At 36.0% G+C, this 23,478-nt stretch overlaps 1 protein-coding gene across 1 annotated transcript in view; it reads left to right on the top strand.

Moving 5' to 3' along the window:
- LOC140160800 (uncharacterized) overlaps window positions 1-23,478 on the top strand; it is an 81,891-nt gene that overhangs the window by 15,731 nt on the left and 42,682 nt on the right. The window contains exon 2 of the mRNA XM_072184109.1: window positions 9,944-10,202. Coding sequence (XP_072040210.1) covers window positions 10,058-10,202 — 145 coding nt within the window. The 5' untranslated portion in view covers window positions 9,944-10,057. The remainder of the gene's footprint in view (window positions 1-9,943; window positions 10,203-23,478) is intronic.

The following is a 23,478-nucleotide window of genomic DNA, read 5'->3' as shown; positions in this document are numbered from 1 at the left end:
AAAAGTCACAAAGTATGCCTATGCTTGTCACAAAAGTTGATTCATGGCTTGTTACTAATGGAAAACCCCATGTGTTTGAGTGCAGTTTAAAATCCTCACCAAGTGAACATTTACTGTAATGTGTATCGATTCTTGATCATTCAGCCATGCAATGGTGCAGAGTTCAGCACAGTGAGTTGTAAGATGGTCAGTTCCATTCCTTGTCCCAATACGCCTTGCAGTTAACAAGCATAGGCCTACTTTGTGACTTTTGGAAAGGGCACTTTTTGTCTTCAATTTAGGCTCATTCAGCCCTGAAGTCATGGAAATCTCTCATTTTCACACAGCACTTAGTAAACAGTCATATAATTATTTCAAAGTTAGTTTTGTTGGTACAAAACGAAACCTTACGATGTTATGACTTATTTCTTTTGAGGTGTTTAGCTTGTGCAACAGTCTTAAGATTATGTTCACAAATTGGCCTCTGGACAATATAAAGTGCCATCCATGTGGAACTAGATTATAGGAAGTCTTCCATCAACCTACAAGTGAGTGGCCATCAGTTAATTCCAGTGTTCGATTTTCATCTATTTTTTGTGTAGCAAAAATTGCTACTCACTTTCAGATTTGAGTAGCAATTCCAAAATTTTGAGTAGCAGTTTGTTTTCATCATATTTTATAGATTTTTTTGTATTTTCTTATCGTCTCACAGATTACTCAATCCCAGTACTCAATGCTTAAAAAATGTTATGCAACTGCAGTGTTGCAGACCGAATGTGGTTCAAAATTCGGCACCTAAACTTCCTAAGCTGATTATCGTGTGCCCTTTCTAAACGCAAATTTTCCTTCAGTAATCAACTGAGTAGAGGAAACTCACTAATTTATTAGCTGAAGCATTAAAATAATGTGAGGAATCTATGAAATCCTAAAAATTGTGTATAATTTTGGAAGATTGTCACCAAGGACACACAATATTTCCATCTCACCACTGAACTATACACCATTATAAACAGTGCTACTTCTCGCTACTTCTATGACGTCATAAAATTAATATGCACGCTTTTAGTTATCTGGTAATACATGGAAGTTTGTAACACAACACGTCATGAAAAAAAAAATTGCATACAAGGGAGGATACTGTATTTAGTTTAATGGCGTAAACATCACGATTTAGGGACTTTTGGGTCATATTTTTGTGGATTATTTTCTTGGAAATAGAATTTATGGAAACATTTTTGACTTCGACAAATGGCAACTTACAAATGATGGTATATCAGCGTGGTTCACGATCGCAAGTAGGCATTTTTACCCAATTATTTGGGATCGCATTTTTTGCTACTGGTCTGTGTAGTTGAGTAGCAGTTTGTAAAAAATGACTCGCATTTTGCGATGCGAATCCAGGTAAATCGAACACTGGTTAATTCTGTTCCTGTAATATCTTATCATCAGGAAGGTATATATCTTGCCAAGTCTGCCCAAGGGGCATAATTAGCTTGTGCAACAGTCTTAAGATCATGTTCACGAACTGGCCTCTGGACAATATAAAGTGCCATCCACGTGGAACTAGATTATAGGAAGTCTTCCATCAACCTAGAAGTGAGTGGCCATCAGTTAATTCTGTATCCTGTAATATCTGCCTATCAGGAAGGTATATATCTTGCCAAGTCTGCCCAAGGGGCATAATTAGCTTGTGCAACAGTCTTAAGATCATTTTCACAAACTGGCCTCTGGACAATATAAAGTGCCATCCATGTGGAACTAGATTATAGGAAATGTTCCATCAACCCATAAGAAGTAATAGTCAGTTTAAGTCTTTAAGTCTGCCCTTCAGGGATGCACATATCAAGGTCATTCCTGCTTAAATGTCCAGATAGAAAGGTATTGAACTAAAGGGACCCTCTTTTGTTGACATATTTCTTGATCTAGTCACAGTTTTTAGGATATATTACGAACAAGTTAAAACATTGATATTGAATTCCTGTGGAACAATATATTAAGGGAGGTGTAATGAGTGTGAACCTGGTTTGGATGCAGAGGGAGTGTGCCTGTAACAGACACAGCCACCAGAAAAGGACCAGCTCAGATCGCGCGCCAAATAAGTTTGCAGTCCAGAAATTTCATTTTTTTCTCAGCCTTGCAAAAAAATAGGCAGAGGCGGAATCGAACCCGGGACCTCGGTGTTGTAAAACCTACTGCGTTACCACTGAGCCAACTGACAATCAGCTATGAGAAGTTTGATAGTAATCCTTGATATTGCTGAATAGAATAAATCAATACTGATAGGTCTATTTATCTAATGTACGATGCTATTCAAATTGGCCTATAAACTAGGAATATAATGCTAAATGACTATCAATCGATCAATCAATCAAGTTGTCAAGTTATCAACAATCAATAATAAACCGACGTAGGCCTATCATGGAATATTACTAACTAGGCCTACTAACTAATATACCAAATAAATAAAATAAATAAATAAGTCAGTAAATAAATAAATAGGCATAGGCCTAAATAAATAAATAAATACATAATGCAGAATGCAGTTAGTATTTTAGTTGCAAAATTCAAACATTCTATTCACACATTCTATTATAATTTTCTGCTATACACGCAAAGGACCTGTGCCTTTAATATGTCCGCGCCTAATCAATAATGAGTCTTTCACCATGCTCACACACCATGTTAAACTATTGTATCCCTGCAAGTATTAATCTACTGACCAAGTCCTAACAATGAAATGGATGCTATAACGTACCCAATCAAGCAAACATATCAAGGTCATATCAGGGCGTTATACAAAGAATGGTCAAAGGTCAACGTTTCCAAAGAAGTATAGTAATAGATGTAGACACAAGCTTTCGTGCGGGAAACATAAACACATAGTCGTCAGTCGTGTGGTTTTTATGAGATTTGATACGGCGCTGAAGTCTATTGGCTGTCCCAAAATCAGTACCAGACCCGGTTTCCAGACGGCAATGTGTGTGTTGTTACAAGGAATGCAAACTCATTTTATCAATGAGTGAACCACATAGAGGAATACGACATCTATCGTGAGCCAATCTGCATTCTGTTGCCTGCAAAAGCCGACGATCAGGTAAAAATTCTAAAAGCAGCATGACTAGATATTTGCGTTAATTTCATGATACGTGTAAAACGCATTGAAAACGCCAAATTGCACTCATAAAATATATAACATTAGCAAATCACCCAATCGAATGTTAACGTAGGTATGTGGAAAAGAACTGCAATAACAATAACAAACTATGTGCCCAAAGAGTTGTCTTTGGCATGTCGCTTTTGAAATATCACCAAAAATATCAAATTTTGGAAAACGCCCAAAATTTAAAACAAACACGAACCTTCCAAAATAAATATATATTAGCACTTTCGGCGGCCCAGTCACTACCTGCCGCTGTGATTTGGGGTAACTCATTGCTTCCCCTCTCCAGATACCGGTACTTCAAGGTCGCTCATACCCCAGCCCTTAAGTGCCTGGCTGTACCATCGTGGAACTAGATTATTGGAAGTGTTCCATCAACTGAGAAGTGAATGACCATCAGATAAGTATAGTAGTAAGTGTAATTCTGCAGGCATACACATATCAAGGTCAGCCTAAAGGGGGTTTGTCCTGCTTATATACATGAACCAGCCCCTGGACAATATAAAGTGGCATGCTATATATCCATGTAAGTGGAATTAGATTATTATAATTGTTCCATCAACCTAGTAGTAGTAGCAGTCAGTTTAATTCTTATCATGTAACATCTTCGTATCAGTGAGGCACATATCAGTCCAGCAGGGTACAATCCTGCTATGGGCAAAATGTGCCCTGATAGAAAGGGAATTGATGAAAACGTTCTCTTTATATTTTACTTGATTTACTACCAATTCCAGAATAATACAGCCCTAATGTTTTGGAATTTAAAAAAAAATCGTTATGCCAAATGACTAAATAAAACATAATTCAACAGTAATCTTTTAGCTTGACCTAATTGGGAATTAAAAGTAAAAATTACATATTTCAAAAATTTGTGGGTAAAAAAGAGCTGTAAAACCCATATTTTAAATGTGTTTTGACATTAACTGTTACCTGGCACAAGTCTAAGCATTCAAAATGTGTATAGGCTAAAATATCGCTCTTAATTCATCTCTCTTTTTCTTTATTTTAATAATCGATAATGAATGAGAATATGAAGCATTGTTGCAAAAAAAAAAGAAAAAAAAAAAGAAATCAGAATGCACAGACTGAAATAATTGCTCTTTATAGAAGTCCGCAAGCATACAAAAAATACACCCTTTTTGGCCCCTATTTCCAAAAGTTTGCCAAATATCATATTTGACTTTTATTGCCATCAGTTAGGTCCAAAATAAAGAATTATAACATTGAGATATGTTTAATTTTGCAAAATTCAAGATAAAGAATAATTCAATTACAACAAAAAATAGTGCTGGAATCAGGAGTAATCACAGTTGTTGGATATATTATGAATGAGTTGAAACATTTATAATGGAACATTTCGTGCCTGGCAGTGCCAACCAAGTAAGTAGAACTAGATTATTGGAGTACTCAATCATCCTACAAGTAGGTGACCATCCACTATTCAGGTAGTAATCAAGGGTTCCGTTCCTGTAATCCATGTTTCCATCAGGTTGACATATAACGAGCCAGGTTGGTCATAGAGCATGTTTCTACAGGTGCTCCGTTAAGTTACAACTAAATGGATAATGGTATCTTACCGTGTTCTTACAGTTTAAGCTGCTGTTTCCACAGACAGGTTTTTGCCGTTGGCGTGTTCATACCGTTTAAGCTGAATTACATCATGTGACCTAACATGCCTAAATATTGGTTTTAGTTCATAATAAAATTTGCATTTCTTTAGCAAACAGTCACGTCCTGCTCCACTTCGGTCAGCATCCTTCGCAACATTAAATTGGTCTTTCAGTGATTTGAGCTTATTTTATTACTGATTTCCATAGTATGTGCGATCGGGATTATATTATACGCATCTGCGTTCCGCTTTGAGCCATGCACAATAGTTTGGACTTGTTATGTTGCCCTGTTATCACTGGTTATGCTTTTGCCATGTTGTCCGTCCAATTTACCTGTTGATTAACAGCCATTTTGCCCTGATTTTGCTGGAGAAACGGCAAGTTACCGCTTCGGTCTGTTTCTACAGAAAATCTGCCAGTTTCGTCAATGGCAAAAACCTACTCCAACAAGGTTTCTGTTGGCGTTGAAAAGGTGTTGTATGCTGTTTCCACAGGAGTGCATGATTAACGGTTCCATACTGTTATCATAACAGTATTTTGCTCTATAGAAACACGCTCATAGAGCGTGTTTATACTGAGCAGTCCTCGCATCACAGCAAATTCACCTTCACCCGCATTTTAATCCTCTATACCTTCATCGGATTGTTTCTACTGCGCTGTAAATGCAGGGTAACGATTCACTACTCTTGTATTTAGTTTGGAAAGCGGAAGTCCAGAAAATATTTTTCATGACCTTCAAGGTCAGATTTTGAATGCTTGAATCCTGGCTTGGATCTGCTGTATTGTAGTAGGCTAGCTTCCTGTGTCACCCACCAAATTTTCACCCAAACTGTTTGTAACATAGGTATACTTTGCTTTTGCTGTCACTAATTATATAAACTTTTTATGACCATTTATTGCCCACTATGGAAGACATGACCTTAATCTCCCATACAGGGATGTAGATTTCAAATGGAGTCACCCATTTAGATAACCCCTCACACTCCCTATGTGGAAGATTAATTATAGGTTAATAAATGTGTATCCCTTGTTGAGAGTGAAATTGTACAAAATAATGCACGCATACTGAGATTTTGATGCAGCTAATGCACGAGCCCCGAAGGGGGAGTGCATTAGACGCATCAACATCTCAGTACAAGTGCATTATTTTGTACATTTTCTCGAGCAACAAGTGATATGCATTTATTAACCTATTTCATACACGACTAAAAAATCCCGTGATTTTTCATATTTTTATAACTAAATGGTCACTAAAAATGTTGGAAATGCAAGCAAATATAAATGCATCTACCCGCAAGAAAAGCACTACGCGTGTAATTGTAAAATATTTATGCACGGCTAGTATTTTACTAACGTTTGCTCTGATTGGTTCTCACTATCGAGTGTATGAAGGTCATGTATTCCATAGGGGGTATGGATTTCAACTGGAATAGGCCATATAGACTCTGTACTCATTTGATAAGCTCAGCTTGTTGGAAGTTCTACACTTGACGAAATATCAAGCAATAAATATTTATCATTTGTGTGAAGTTATTCAGCCCACATGTCCTACAGTGTTGTCAGTTTTCAAGTTCAAAATACGTCAGTTCTCAAAATATCAAATATTCTTTAAATAAGGTGCTACTTACTTACCTGCAGGATGGTAACCTATAAAAAAACCCAAAATGCACAGAAAATACCAACAAAAGGTATCTAAATGACAATAAAAACACCCAAAATGCATAGAAAATACCAACAAAATGTATCCAAATGACAAAAAAAACACCCAAAATACACAGAAAATACAACAAAATGGTACATAAATGATACAAAAAACACCCAAAATGCATAGAAAGTACTAACAAAATGTATCCAAATGACAAAAAAAACACACCCAAAATGTACATAAAATACCAACAAAATGTATAAAACAAAATGCATAAAAAGTACTAACAAAATATATCTAAATGACAAAAATAAAATAAAATAAAAAAAACCCAAAATGCACAGAAAAAATACCAACAAAATATATCCAAATGACAAAAAAAACCATCCAAAATGTACAGAAAGTGCCAACAAAATGTATCTAAATGACACAAAAACAACCAAAATGCATAGAAAGTACCAACAAATATATCCAAATTACAACTTGTTTAACATCAATAGTGGAATATTTGATGCTACCATATTGGGCTTAAAATCCCTTAAGTTTGGCAACAGTGACATTAGTTGACTTAGGTTCCAGATGGCAAGTAGCAGGTCGTTTAATCTTGTTTCATACATAGTTAATATCAAATTAAGTCTGGTTTGGATAGTATTACACCCATGATACATCAAAGAGGACAACCTAAGTCAAACACTTAAGGGCTGAAGGTCCTCGGACACTATATAATGCACACAGTTGTTTTCTCTGTGCAACGGTTAGCCTACTAACACAGTTTAATTTCTTAGGTTTAATTAAGAAAAAACAAGATATTGGTTGACCATATGGTTCACTGGTTGACTTTGGCCATTTGTCCTAGTTTCCCATTGTTTTTGTTTGTTCACTATAATTGTTGGTTGTATTAGATATACAAGCTGTATCAAAATGATTGGTACCCATCAGGTTTGATGGTTATTGAAAAGCGTACTGCTTCCAAATCCGGGGGGGGGGGTACTCAGTACAAATGACCATATGGGGACGTGCCGCAAACATGGGTAGCATTTTCAGCCTTTTGGTATATCAATGACCCCTTTTTCAAAGCCTATTTTGGTATATGAATAGGTCCTTTTTTCAACATTTTTTTGGAAAATAGCCCAATTTTTCCTTAGTCTAGCCAAAATTTTCAAAATTTTCCCTAAATTTGTAAAAACTAAGACAATTAGGGTTAAATTCGGCCAAAAAATTTGACTTTTGGTATATCAATGGGTCCAAATTTCTTGAAAAATTGGTATATTTATGGGTCCACTTTCAAATTCTCAGCGGCACATCCCTACCAAAACCAAACTTGAGTACCCCCCGGGTTCCAAATACAACAATGGATCCTCTTGAAATGACCATAATTTATTTTTATATGACTGAATCAACACATTATTTCTGTCCAATGCTCAATTTGATTTGGCAGTCATGTCCAAAATCACTGGCAACTGATGGGTACCAAACATTTTGATACACCCTGTACATCTTGATATCTCAGTGCTTATTCGCTGTCGAAGTGACATAATAATCAGATTAACTACCATAGCAATAGATGAATACAATTTTTGACTATATTGCCCTGCACTACAACGTTCACATGGTACCTATGCATTGAACCATATCATACTGATCACTCGCACCTGTAAGATTAAGTATCATTGAAAAGAGCGGTCTTGTATTCAATCTATGATTGCAGACATACACAGGTGATGAGTGCAACCTGCTTGTAGTGCAGGGCGATATAGTCAAAATTGTATTCATCTATTGCTATGGTAATGAGTGCAACCTGCTTGTAGTGCAGGGTGATATAGTCAAAATTGTATTCATCTATTGCTATGGTAGTTAATCCGATTTATTACATCACTTTGAAAGCGAATATACATTGTGTTTTTGTTATGTGTGTTTTTGTGTGGGGTGCAATTAGGTGTTTATATTAAAGGGGGCTTGTAAATACTACCAATCTGACAACCGGGGACGTCTTCAATGGTAGTGACTATTTCTGCATACACCTAGTCAACAACACATTGTAGGAAGTGCAAACTATTCTTTATTATAGAAATGTTATGACAGATGTAGTAATTTGAGTCCATTTTGAAGGAAAAAATTAGGGCACATTTTTTTTTCTGTTTTGACACCTGTAGTCCCTAAAGTTAATGTTTAACCTTTTTGTTCATTAATTAGAAAGAATAAGTTGTAGATAGGCCAAACTATACATTTTTGGTGTGACTAGAGGAATATTTTGACATTTGTGTTTGGACAATATTAGACAAGTTTATACTCCTATGTAGCTTCGACCGTAACATTCTCAAATTACCCAAGGGTGATAATTTTACACCCACCCAAATCTTATTTTGTACCAGCCAAATCAGCAAAAAAATACATTTTAACTGGTAAAACCCACAGCAGCTGAAGGGAGAATCCCATTATGCTTTGCGGTACCATTAGAACTGTATGTGCCATAGAAAATGTACATAAAATCCCTCACTTTCAATTGTGGCTTAAATCAGGGGAGGTTAAGACTTTTGTTTGCAAAAATATGACCCCTAAAATATTGTGAAACTATCCATAGTTCTCAATATCTAAGAGGCCCTTGTTTATATTTTGTATACATTTACTATGGAGCATGCAGCTATACTGCAATGCTTGCTTGGATACTCCTTTCAGCTGCTGTGGGTAAAACCATAGAACTCTAAAAATATGGTATTCTCTGGCAGACTACATTGTTTACTTCTGTGAGACCATTGCCCATATTATCATAAGGGAATTCAATACAAGAGACTATTATTATAGTCCCAACAATTGTGATATTTCTTTGGTATTTAGGGACCGTTCACAAGCACTTGTTAGGGGACGCCTGATGCTTTTCTATGGGGTTGACCCATAATTTTCATGTCAAAAAGGGGGGCCCTAAATTTTTTGAGATCTCAAAAGTGTTTGTGAACGGTCCCTTATTTACACATTTGTTATGGTTAAAAACAAGTATGAAGGCAATATGGCTACAAGCTGGGGCAAAAAGGTCCATTGAAAAATAGCACTAAAAGGAAACTCCATATATTATACTTACTAAGGTCCTGATGCAAATGTACTGATGTATTATACAAGTGTTTATATACCTCATATATAGATTCCTGTCATCTGATTGGTTGAATGTGCAGTCATTGAATTAACTATGCCTTCAAAATGAACTATGGACCGGTCCATGGAAATGAACTATGGACCGGACACGTGCGTCCCGATCAAACTGCGCAATCGCAACATCCACTGCTGTTTTGAGATCACCTTGGGCCTATAATCTTAACAATGCCCCTCATAGCAGTCAATATTTGTATACTATATAATAGGTGCCCTTTTGTCTCTCTCCCACTCCACCATACCCCACCCCCAACCCCCATCAGACACCTGCTGCCCTCAATAACACAATTTTGGTTATTTGTAGTTAAATATTGCATGATTTTCATTCAAATGGCTTAGAATGGGGTTTGTTTAGTTACTAAAATGACTAATACACACATCTTATTTTGCTCTCACTTCTTCCAGGCCCATGATACAGTTGTGGCTCTCCATCCAGAGTATGCAGCCCAGTATGGTCCAGCCACTGTGTTCAAAGTCCTTCATGACCTCTGGTATCAAGTTGGATTCTATGATAACACAATGGCAGAAGTACCCAGAGAGGAGATGTACTTTGTGACACCTGAATTGAACGAGGAGATTAAGGAAGCCATTTTGGTTCATGAGGACAAGTTGGTGAATAGGCCTGTGGTTGCTAGGAAGGGTGATGATGGTATCTATTATCTTGGTAAGTTGACATATAGTGAAAACTAGTTATGACAAATTCTTAGTCAGTGGGAGTGGTCTATTATGTAGACACCTAATCTGATTGGATAATCGCATGATTTTGGGTGTCGTCTATCAGGCTGTAGACGACCACACGTCATCGTGAGTGTTGGTAACGCGTAACACACTCATACAGGTGCTCGTATGTATCGCGTTGTATGCGTAGACGCAGTGCAGAATACTCACACGCGCTTGCAGTACGCGCAACAAAAGTTGTAAACAAGTTTCGTTCATTTTAGAAAAAGGGGAGTTTTTATGACGGTAACTTAATTTTTGCTTTAAAAGATAGTTTACAGTTATTAAAATAATATTTAACTGACTAAGAATGAGAATCTTGTAACCCAACTTTTTTTGCACCTAACAGCCACATTGCAAAGTTGATACAGTTTGACAGGCCAAATACAGAGTTATAACTTACTTTTGTTTGACACTATAGACGAATCCAAATTCACACATTCCTATACCTTAATGGCTGCCAAAGTTGGGTCCCCGTCAGCTTAATCTCACATAAAATGTGAAATAATGCGGCCTTGGAGGGTATTTTAAACTGCATTCTATCACTCGTGTTACACGTAGACAAAAGAATGATGACAGTTTACAACACAAAAGAATCTAACATCGATTTTTAAGCGGCTTTAATCCACCCAATTGGGCAGTTACTACACCAGTGTGGTGCATGCGGGGACCCGTCATGGCCGACCAAATCCTGACCATGACTTGGCTTGTTGGATTCGTCTATAAGTCATGCTTATTTTATAAGAACAAGATTTTGCTGGATGTTGCCAGTGGGCCACAGGTTGGCTCCCTGCTGTAGTAACCCAACAACAGGACAAACCCCACAAAAGAAGTACTATAAACCAGAGTATAAAAAAAATTTGGATGTTTTTTATTTTATTTTATTTTTTTATTTTGAATCACTGTCAACCAGTCCTTAGTTTGCAGTGAAAATTTAATATAACAATTACCGAACTAGAACTTGCAGATACTAGTCTAAAAGGTCGGGTAAGCTATACGTATGGACAATCAGTCGAGTTAGCAAAAATATTTTTGGTATTTCATCACAGGTTGTACAAAATTGAACTTGAGGTAATAATTCAGGTCGGAACTTGCCTCCTGTGTGAAAGATTAAAGTCATGTCTTCCATAGATGATGTATGGATTTCAACCAGAATAGCCCAATGCGGTCCTGTAAAATGTCCCTTTTAGGTTCCATGTTTAGTACTGATTGTTTGTTTACTCTCATTTATGAAGCAGACATATAATTATATTGAATTATATTGCCAATTTATACCAGACTGTGAATTATTGACCGGGTTTTGTGTGGACTCATTCATGTTTGCGTATCTTCCCAAGTATATTATTACATGATAAAGCGCAATAAATATGTTGCAATAGCTGCCAGTAAAAGCTAATACCTACTTGTCTGCAACCATTTATCCATGTTAGCTAAAACTTTAAAGGAATATTAGCGATTGTGGCTATTGTAATATCCTTCTACATGCTCTTATTTCACAAGTTGAATTGTTTCTGCTTATATTAATGATGATTATTAATCTCTTGTTTTTAATATTGCGAACTTGTAGTACATTAACATCGATCTTCTCAATTTGATGTGTCTTGCGTGTATCACTAAATAATTGAATGCACCATATAAATTGTTTTTGTGCGTGTAAGGCTGTAAGCATTTTAGGATGTTAAAGGAGCATATAAAAATAACAGATGTGGAAATAGGAGTATAAACTGACCAGTAGATACCAGTATAGATACCCATATTTGCAAGACTATCCTTGCCTTTAAGGTGATGAAACAACCCTACTCATGTTACCCTCTGGCCATGGGCTGGCCTGGTGTCAGATCTTACCCAGGGAAAGATGACATTCCAATATGCGTCTTTAATAGGATCATAGTTGAAAAGTGGTCAGTGTTGAGTGTTTTCACTCAAGTTCAGTAGTGGCGTAGGTGCGTATTTGGCTGGATGTAGTATCGAATCGTGGAAAGTTAATCATGCAGAGCATACATGCATGCATACAAAGGCAGTGTGTCAGCACACTAGTGCAGCGTAAGCGCGGAAAAGCATTGATGTCACTATAGGTGGACCAAAGAATAGGACTTAGTCTCTCGTAGTCAAAATTAGTAGATTGCCCCTCTCTCCCTTATGCTTTTTTTCTTTCTCTCTCATTCTCTCTCTGTCTTTCTGACTTCCGACTTATGCTGCATTTCTCTTTAAGCATTTCCTTAATGCTCTACATGCTATCCATGTGCTTCAATGGAAAAATTTCAAGTTTTGAAATATTTTCTCAAAATATCAAGAGCTATCTTAAGAACTACTGAATCAATACTTAAGGCTTGTTCAGGGCCGTAGCAAGCGGGCGGCCGGGGATGCCATGGCCGCTACACTTTTTGAGAAATTTGTATGCTTTTCTTTATATTTTAATTACGGCATCTATTTGTAATGTAGCCGCTAGCGCTCCACATTTGTGATGGCCGCCCCACATTTTTCAACCTTGCTACGGCCCTGGGCTTGTTTGTACTCATTTTAATGCATTTTTCATGCTGATTGCAAATATGGTCATGAAAATTTACATTTCTGAAATTTTTGAATTAAAAAAAAAAATTTTGAAACATGTCGTCTGCAGTCGACACCTGCGTGAGGAGAGGTAATCTCCCCTATCTCTTTCACTCTGTTGACTCTCTCACCGTCTCTCGATCTCTGGAGTGAGAACCCATATACAAGTAGATTGGAAACATAAGAAATGTGACAACCTACTTTTCTAATCCACTATTTTGTATTTATTTATAACATGGGTTCAAAAAGACAGAGCCCAGAATACATGTGTCAGTTTAGGAGTCTAATTGGGCTATTCCAGTTAATCCATACACCCCCTATGGAAGACATGACCTTAATAATCCACACAGAGAGTATGAATTTCAAATGGAGTTATACCTGAATGGGTGACACAATTTGAAATCTACTCCCCCTGTTTGAAAGATTAAGGTCACATCGTCAAAGAAGGGTGTAGATTTCAACTGAAATATATACCCCCTGTTTGGGATATTAAGGGATCTAAAATGAGCATTTATTGCGTTTCGACAGTATTTTTTATGGGACATGAGAGCACCTCAGACCTATCGAATTGCATTCTGAATACGAAGCATGTCTTTCTGATATCAAATAATTTTCATTTTTTGAAAATCACAATATAATTCAAATTTTATGACAAATTATAAAAATTTGATATTTTTCAAATTTTTGATATATAACAGTCCTCGAAGTAAATGATATAAATCTAATGACATATTCTTAAAGTGTATGTAGCAGGGAGGAAAAGCCGACGGTCAATTGAAAATTTTGACCTTTCATATTGAAGATATGGATTTTTTCCCAAAAAGACCTAATTTTTTTGGGTGTTTTGGGAAAAAAATCCATATCTTCAATACGAAAGGTCAAAATTTTCAATTGATCGTCGGCTTTTCATCCCACCTACATACACTTTAAGTATAAATCATCAGATTTATAAAGTTTACTTCAAGTACTGTTAAATATCAAAATATCAATTTTTAATGATTTGCCATAAAATGTGTATTAAATTGCGAATTTCAAAAATCAAAATTATTTGATATCAGAATGACATTCTTCATTATTCAGAATGCAATTCGATATGTCTGATGTGCTCTAATGTCCCACAATAAATACTGTCCAAACGTTCATACCCCAGCCCTTAAGGTCATGTCTTCCAAGGGGGGTACAGATTTCAACTGGAATAGCCCATTGACTGGGATGATTGATGTCTATCTTTACCATCTCTTTGATAATTATTTCAAATACTACTCCCATTAAATGTAATCATTGTTACACATCAGCATGAACATAAATCCACCCAGGAGAGAAGAAAGCTTGACGTCTAGGTTTTGTTTGCAATTTAGTCAACTTTAATCATTTGAAAGGAAATATTTGGAGAGTGTCATCCAACAAATTTTTAAAATGTACAAAGAGCAAAAACATGTCTGCATTCAATTTTAGTGTAACATTTTGAAGGACAAAATTCAGTGGCATAGCGTGGGTCATCCGATTTGGAGGGCTATGCCACTGACAAAATTATAAACTGTTAAAAAATATTGAAATTGACCAAATTTCACACATAAAAACCATTGTTTGACATTGCTATCAGGGTTTTCGTTAATCATTTTTTTGCTGAAGGAGTATTCTAATTTTATGTACCCTTTCAATTGTGAATTTTTCATCTGAATGGGTATTTTTATTATTTTAACAATGTGTGTCTCAATTTCACTGAATTGTTGACCCAAAATTTTTTTCACCAGGACACTCAAGAATCGAAAAAGTGCATGGGGAGGGGGAGGGGAGGAGTAGGGTGTGGACCAAGTTCTGATTTCGCAAGTAAATACTATATATTACTACTGACCCATGCCCCAATAATACCATGATTCATTCTAAAGAAGGGTATATTTTTGTCAGCTATCTCTACCAGATAAAAATATTGGGCTTTTCTATGTCAACTCATTGAATATCCGACATGTACATTTATGAGATTTTGTACGCATTGGACTTGCAGGGGTACGGAAAGTGTGTGTACGCGTACATACATGTGATTTATGTGTTAAAGTAAACCCTGATCATAATAAATTTGACATCACACACTACCCCCAGCTGCACATCTGTAGATTCAGTCAAAATGAATTGGGGGTAAATTGATGTTAATAATGATGTCATCTGCATACCTTGGCCTAGTTAGATGTTGCCCCCTTGCCAATTATCTCTTGTACCCTTGCCAATTATACTCATGTCTCACTTGTCAGTTCAGTTTGATTGCCACCAATTTGGAGAATGAATCTATTTGTGAATGAATGTTACATGGATGTGAATTTATGCGCTGGAGAGAAAGGGGTTAGGGGACTGTTTTTTTTCCTATAAAATTTTTTACCAAAGTGATGAGTAGGTTGGCAAACAATGCTTTTGTCAAAAGATTATCTGATATCATGCTGTATGATCACTGATCTCATAGGCAAGGGGCAGCCTATTTATTTAATAATCACACATAATCACAAGTACAGGGCAACCTACTTTCTTGCAAACTCTCTGCAGTTGCATCATCAGATAGGCAAAGTCAGCTTGTTCTCTGTTGACAAGGGACAGTTTTCAGTAGACGGCTCTTTTCAGAGCCACCAAACCTTTTACATTAGCAGAAAGGCAAGTGCAATTACAGTGAACAGCTGTTTTCAGAGCTACCACTTATTTACTTTCCACTGTTGACAAGGGGTGGTCTGCAGTGAATGGCTCTTTTCAGAGCCACCAAAAACTTCTACATTAGTAGATAAGTTAGGTCTGCTTGTTCAATGTTCACAAGGGGCAGTCTTCAGTGAACGGCTCTTTTCAGAGCCATCAGTAGGCAAGGGGCGACATACTACATCCAGCCAAATACGCACCTACGCCACTACTGAACTTGTATCATACTTAAGGTATTTTGTATTGAAGTAGTCACAGCTAAGAAGGAGCAAAATAAAGAAGGAACAAAATGGGACAAAGAGAAGAGGAACAAAACTATACTTTGACAAAATGCAAGATCTAAAGATGCCAAAAATATAATTCAAAACAAGTATTTAAAGCATATCACTATTTACTGTGTACAGGATACAATAATGATCCTCTTCTGACCGTACAAGTCGATCTGTAATACGGGATATACCATAATGATTCTCTTCTGACCGTACAAGTCGGTCTGTAATACATATGCACACCATGTTTTATTTATCTTAAACCAAGGCATGTGATCCATTTCACCAAGTCTTTTTTATCCTTCATACTGCATGTCTTGCTGCAAGTCAAAATCTCTCAATGCTAGTACCACAGTGACGGTAGTATGTCTCAAAGGCAGACAATATTAAGCTTGCTCAAGTTTAATACACATCCTTCTTAGATTATGCACCATCAGTTTTCCTGAACAAAACCAGAAATCCTGATTATTTTCCTCTTTTCCAATCCGCTGTTGTAAAAATCCCATGAATATTTATAGTTGCTGATTGATGATTCGGCAGAGTAAACTTGATATGGACAAGACAGCAGGGTAAAGGTGCTTTTATTCTGAATTTGTTCTAATATTCATAACAAGAACTGTTTAAAAAAAAGACAACGCCACTAATGAAGATCATGTTTTATAAAAATTATTTTGCTTGGAAAAATATGTTATTTTTATTGCCATATCTTGTTTATTTGAGATATTTAGAGATTATGAATTCTAAAATGCTGGCACACATTTTGTTTTATGATACATGTCATCCAAAGTTAAATTTGAGGAAAATATGTTACATGGATCATAGTATCTTTAAGTGCCTTATGGCTCCCTGGTGGGATCACAAATTAGTGTAATTATACCTTTTATTTGGATTGTAGCTATATGAATTAGATTGTTACGATTTTGATTGTTATTTTATGTAACATCAGAATGAGCTACCAAAAAGTAATTACCCCCTTTATTACGAGACAAAATTCAAAATCTATGCATCAAATTTAACGTGAAAAACTTTAAAATGTTGGCTGAATATTTTTGATTAAAGTCAATCTTTGACAAGATGTAACTTTGCTATGGAAAGTGCTATGACAAAACGGTTTTCAGTTTTAGCAACAAAAGTAACATTCTCAATGGGTTTTGGTGCAACTTTAGAATAGGCATCTTTTTCATTCAGAGGGTCACATTGGCAACACATTTTGGGCTATTAAGACAAATGAGGCATCAAAATCTGTAAAACAAAACTGGATTTCCTTTTGCTATTTCAGTTTTAAAATTGGATGCATAGATTTTGAGTTATTATGTTATAATAAAGGGGGCAAATTACTTTTTGGTAGATGTTTATTATTCACACATATTATTAGTGATGAAAATTTAAATTACCAGATCCTATAATGTAATTTTCACAACTTTTTATCATTTGTCAAAATAAACATATTGTTGAAACTGTCTTTAGTTATTTCATGCTACATTATAATTGTACCATATCATGAAAATCAAAATATTAACATTCAAACAAATTCCATTGGACCGGGACAAAATTTATTGCTGTGCGAGTGGAAATTTATGTAACAAAACATATAAAATGGCTGTTTGTGACTTTATTTTTGCCAAATAATCTGACTCCGAGAGGCCCCCAGAACAGGTCATCAACAATATGTGGCCCCCCGCCATGTTCAAAATTTTCCGGAGCCATTGATGTGGAAGGGCCGTTACAGGGGGTTGTTTATTCAAGGTCAATTTTAGAACAATAATTCCTGTTAAAATCATTAGGTAAACTTAAAACTCTCGCTAAAATGACGAACTATGAACTAGAAACACTGACTTCTGGTTCGCTTCCGGGTTTCCAATCCAGATTTTCGCCAAAAAGTGACGCTATTATCGACCATGTGGGCAACTTGGTAAGCTTACTACACAAGATAGCATGGAAATATCGGCATTTTTGAAACATCTTGGTTGAAAAAAGTGGTGGGGCGTTTATAGCATGGAAATATCGGCATTTTTGAAACATCTTGGTGGGGGCGTTTATTTGAGGGGGGGGGCAACTATTTGACAAAATACGGTAGTAAACCATGGGTTCATTCATCCTTGCACATCCTTGCAATATGTTTACTCCTTAGGTAGGCAACATTGATGTGTACTATGTCAGTTGTGGAAATAGTTGGGGGAGTTAGTTCTTTGAACTTAAAGTAGATCACATTGATTAATTATGCCCAGACGAAAGACTTAACAAATACTTAAAATTTAATGAACGTTCATTGAGAAGCAAAAGACATATTAAAGTTGTTAGGGTCAGATTTCGCAAGCAGTTTGATTCAAACAAGGTTTATTAATGTATTTCATGACAAGTCTTATTCCATTCTTAACTAGAAATGGCGTATATTTAAAGGTGGCTGATATGATTTGCAATTTTTTCAGTGGACGTATCATTGTTACATGTTGATAAACAACAGTGAAACCTGATTGAATCCCTAACCCTTACCATAGAAGATTGCTTAATAAGCAATTTGTAAGCAGTCATGCTAGCAATCACTGATTATAAGCGATTATCTAAGCAGTCATGAAAGATCACTAGCCATCATTAGCAATCAGTCTGACTATAAGCAATCTGCTAGCAATCATAAGCAATCACATCCTCAGTAAGCCATCATGCTACAATCCGTGATTATAAGCAATTATCTAAGCAATCATAAAAGATCACTAGCCATCATTAGCAATCAATCTGTCTATAAGCAATCTGCTAGTAATCATAAGCAATTACACATCTTCCGTAAGCCATCATGCTAGCAATCCCTGATTATAAGCAATTATCTAAGCAATCATGAAAGATCACTAGCCATTGATCATTAGCAATCAGTCTGACTATAAGCAATCTGTTAGCAATCATAAGCAATCATACATCCTCGGTAAGCCATCATGCTAGCAATCGGTCCAATCATATAAGCAATCATAGCAATCACTGATTGCTAGTGATAGCAATCACTGCAGATGCATCGTTGTTAAACAGTGATGAAACATGATTGAATCCCTAATTCATTATTCAAATCTGCACCTTACGACTTACAGTAATCCTTAAGCCTTGTGCAATTTGCGCATCCATGAAAAAAACTTGGCCCAGTTGTCCTCAAGGTAACCTCATTGCATTCAAAATCATATTAAACATGTGAGTGGACCCTTTACAATAGCAAAAGTGTTTGGGTGCTAGCCTTACATAAAGCTCTTCTAATATCGGACAAATATGGTATAGTTTGCATAGGAATAGGAACAGAATCCGACATCTCATATTTATAGAATGTAAAGTAGAACATGGCACAAAAATGGTGGCTCTGCTATCTTTAGTTGCATTGTATGACAGATGAAGGTAATCTTGTAATGTGTTGATGCCTTAAGTCAGTGTTCACATGGTATCTAATATCTTAAGGTTTCACAATTCTTGAGATTTTACTTGGTTGGTGGGATTGGAAGCAGTGGCAGTGTACCATGATTTTTATATGAGTGAAAGGAGGAGGCATGAACATTTATAGGGGTGCAAAAATCAAGAAATTTGCTTAAAATGTGACATTTTGTGCCTGAAAAGTGGAAATTTTCCTGAATCTTATTTTGACTGGGGGAAGCCCAAGATGGAAGAAATTATCCCCCTGGTGCTGTAACTAACTGAAATATATTTTGAAAGAACAAAGCGGATTTCACAGTGACACCAATAGTGTCATTCCTTTATTAAAATATGAAAGATTTTCACAACACACAACAATACTTAATACTTAGAATATTCATATAATTTTGTACCGCAGTGTAAATCAAAGAAGGATTGTCCAAATTCCTGAAGAAAGTAGATCCAAAAGAACAGTCTTCTTAATCTCCTTGACCCTATTATAGTGCAGGATTTGGCAATGTTATTAAAAAAGCATGATGAAAAACTGTTTGATGATTGTTTTTCTTCACTTAATCATGTGTCCCTAGGTTCAATTCCCACTTTTTCTAATTAAGCTCAACCTCACTTCAGGACAAATATGAGCAAACAGTTATACACATATTAGTCCAATCAAACAGATTCCTAACAAACTCTTAAAAGTCTAGAAAATCTTAAGATCAGCTACCTATGTGAATGTAACTTAAGTCTTGTAATGAAGAAAAACCCTGCCTTCTACCTTAAGCTAACGTTACCTTATTTAAATACCCGTTGGTAGTGTTGATATATAAGAAATTATATGGAGCTTCAGGTGTCTTGGTCTCCTGGTACCTATTACCTCTGCGGGACTTAAAATTCCCTGCCAGTTGAGTTGTGTTGTACTATGTTACGTTAATCTGTAACATTGTCAAACACAATAGGAATATTGAAAAAGAAAATGTAACAATGTAATTTGCTGTATTCTTGCCGCTAACAACAATATTTCATTAATTTTATTTTGATGTGTTGTGTGAATTAACACAAATTTGTCACGATATGGATGATTTTGACTGAAATAAATATTGTAATTATGGTATATTTGGATTCAGAAATAGTATTTGATATTCTTGTGGGATTATTGTAAAGAAATTACGGTTATATATAAACAGAAAAACTTATTTATTTAATATTTCAAGGTAAGAAACTATAGAGTGTCAGACTATTTTTGTTATTGTCTACATTGCTAGTTTCAAGCAATTATACGCAAGCTTGTGACGTATTCTTATCACATTATTTATGATTACCTTTATTGTTCAATACAAAAGCTTCCATTTTTGTTTATTTTTGTCACATTCTGTTATTTACTGTGTTTCATACCAGAGTTGATTAGATTATTTTTGATTTCTTTAAGGGTTGAGGTATGAATGTTTGGGCAGTATTTATTGTGGGACATTAGAGCACATCAGACATATCGAATTGCATTCTGAATACGAAGAATGTCATTCTGATATCAAATAATTTTGATTTTTGAAATTACAATGTAATACACATTTTATGGCAAATGATTAAAAATTGATATTTTTGATATTTAACAGTACTGAAGTAAACTTTATAAATCTATTGATTTATACTTGAAGTGTATGTAGGTGGGATGAAAAACCGACGATCAATTGAAAAATTTGACCTTTCGTATTGAAGATATGGATTTTTTTCTCAAAACACCAAAAAAATTTGGTATTTTTATCATATTTTAATTTGTCATAAAATTTGTATTATATCGTGAATTTCAAAAAATGAAAATTATTTGATATCAGAAAAACATTCTTCGTATTCAGAATGCAATTCGATATGTCTGATGTGCTCTCATGTCCCACAAAAAATACTGTCGAAATACTCAAAACGCTCATTCCAGATCAAGTGTTCCAATGTTCATGCAGATGCAGCAATTTATCACTCTTTATACAAGGGGTTCTCAACATATTTTTAATGGAAGCTAAATTTTAATATCTAGACATTTTGAGAGCCAGTAAAATCTTGAGCGTGAAAAAGAAGTTTGAAGCATGGAGCATAACCATAACTGGTCCAGGGGAGATCTGAAATTTTGTGGTTGAAAAACAAAGCATGAGTATGGTGCATGATCAGGACATTGCTCCTGGTGAAGGTATCAGGTGCTTACTGCATAAGCACTGGGCTGAAAATTTATGTTGAAAATCAAAGATAAAATAAATGATTTTTACAAGAAACAGAGTCTTCTTACCTAGGTATTAAAATTTGGCTCCCATTAATAAAGAAATCTACAAAATGCAGGGGCGGATTTAGGGGGGGGGGGCGCAGCCGGCGCGCGCCCCCTCTATTTTTTGACTAGCAAAGGGCGCCGGTAACTTAAAAATACAAAAATTGTAAGAAATTTAAAAAAGGAACAAATTCGCCATGAACAGCAAACAATGGGCCAAAACCGTTGAGTTTTCGAGGGGGTAACCCCCTTTAACACATTTTTTTCGTCGTCGACCAAAAGGCGCCCCCTTTATCAAATATTCCTGGATCCGACCCTGAAATGTGTCACAAAATAAGTGTAATTTGTGGGTCATTTGAAATACATTGGCAGGGCTGCCTGCTGAGAACCCCTGCCTTACACAAATTTTACAAAACTAAGAGTTTTCCTTATGTGGAAACTTGAATAAAAGAGTAAATCGGATAATTGATAGTAGGCTAAGTCCAATCATTCACTGCAGTCTTCAATATATCCCTTCTGACACCCTGTTTATCTCCATGGCTTATCACCGCATTATACTATAGTGTAACTACTTTAACATATGCTACATTACATGGGCCCACATCCAGGACTGTCGACACCAGTGGCAGCTCCAGGAATTTCTTACGGGGGTATTGAGGGGGCAAAGTGAATTTCAGGGGGGCAAAATCAATACATTTTGCGCAAAATTACCGCAAAAATGTGAAATTTGTGTAATTTGGGGTTTTAACTGGGGGGCAACAGGGGAGCAAGAGTTCTGACTGGGGGAATTTGCCCCCTCATGCCCCTGTGGCGCTGCCACCGATCGACACCAAAAATAACATGACTTGGTGCTAGCTAACTCAAAGCATGTTCACACAGGGCTTTTTGCTTTTAAGCAATGTGGGTCTCAAGCAAATATCTGCAGTGTGAACTGACTTGAGGATTCATTCAAAGATCAATGTTGTTGAATTGGATTTGCTATCTTATAATACATCTTGCAGCATTCTAGTTTGGAAAGAGATTTTTTATTCTGATTTTAATGCTCTAGGCTTCACACATAAAAGGTCCAAGTTTTGAGATATTTTCTCTAAATATCAAAAGCTACCTCAAGAACCACTGAACCAATACTAGGCTTGTTTGTACTCATTAATGCATTTTTCATGCTGATTCCAAATATCGTCATATAATTCTGAAATTTTTGAATTTTTAAAGACATTTTGAAACTTGTCACCTGCAGTCGACACCCGCGTCGAGAAATTTAAGTACTACACACAAAAAGTTTCATGATATCAGAGTCCTAAATCTAAAGAGAAAAACATCAAACATTTCCATAATGGGCTATTCCAGATGAAATTCACACTCCTTGTGTGGATGATTAAGATTATGTCTTCCATAGTGGGTGTGTGGATATAAACTAGAATAGTCCAATGTTACTTCAATTGATTACTTTGATTCTATCTGTGGCAGACAGTTACAAAAAGGACTCTAATGGGAAACTTATTGGTCTATATCCTCTATCTTGATTTTCACTGATCAATTACCCTAAAAAAGCAGAATTATGTAGGCCTATTGTTCCCTCGGGAAACTGTTGGCTATGTGAAGGATGTATACAAAATAGAACTTTCTTGTAAAAAAGTGCGAGAATAAAAATGAGAAGTCTTTGAAAGTGACCTGTATAAAACAATTCAATTTGTGACATTACGTTTCATTACCTGAAGAGAATTGATTTGAGTTCCCTCCTGAGGTTGGTATCTGTCAATGAGTTGACCACATCACCAGGCTGTCATTATAGCTAGAGGCTGTATATGACACACAACGGTCAATGAGTTACATAAAAATGACCTTGTGTGGTATTTGGTTCCCAGGATGTGAGTTTTGCCTGAGGCAATTTGTGGTTAAATATTGATCCTCACTACAAGAGTTATTACCGTCGATTTGGTTGAAAAAGGAGGTGAGTGAGACATGATCAAATCTCTCCAGGTAACAAGACGTAATGACACGACCTGGTCCACGGGAGCCAAAGGAGGCATTTTTGAAAATTGAGTTACTGTCATTATTACATTAAACATACTATAGACCATCATTTACTGAAATCA

Source organism: Amphiura filiformis, chromosome 9 (assembly GCF_039555335.1).
Source record: "Amphiura filiformis chromosome 9, Afil_fr2py, whole genome shotgun sequence".
Classification (NCBI taxonomy): domain Eukaryota; kingdom Metazoa; phylum Echinodermata; class Ophiuroidea; order Amphilepidida; family Amphiuridae; genus Amphiura; species Amphiura filiformis.
The sequence above is the reverse complement of the archived record's forward strand: the minus strand, read 5'-3'. Positions and strand labels throughout refer to the sequence as shown.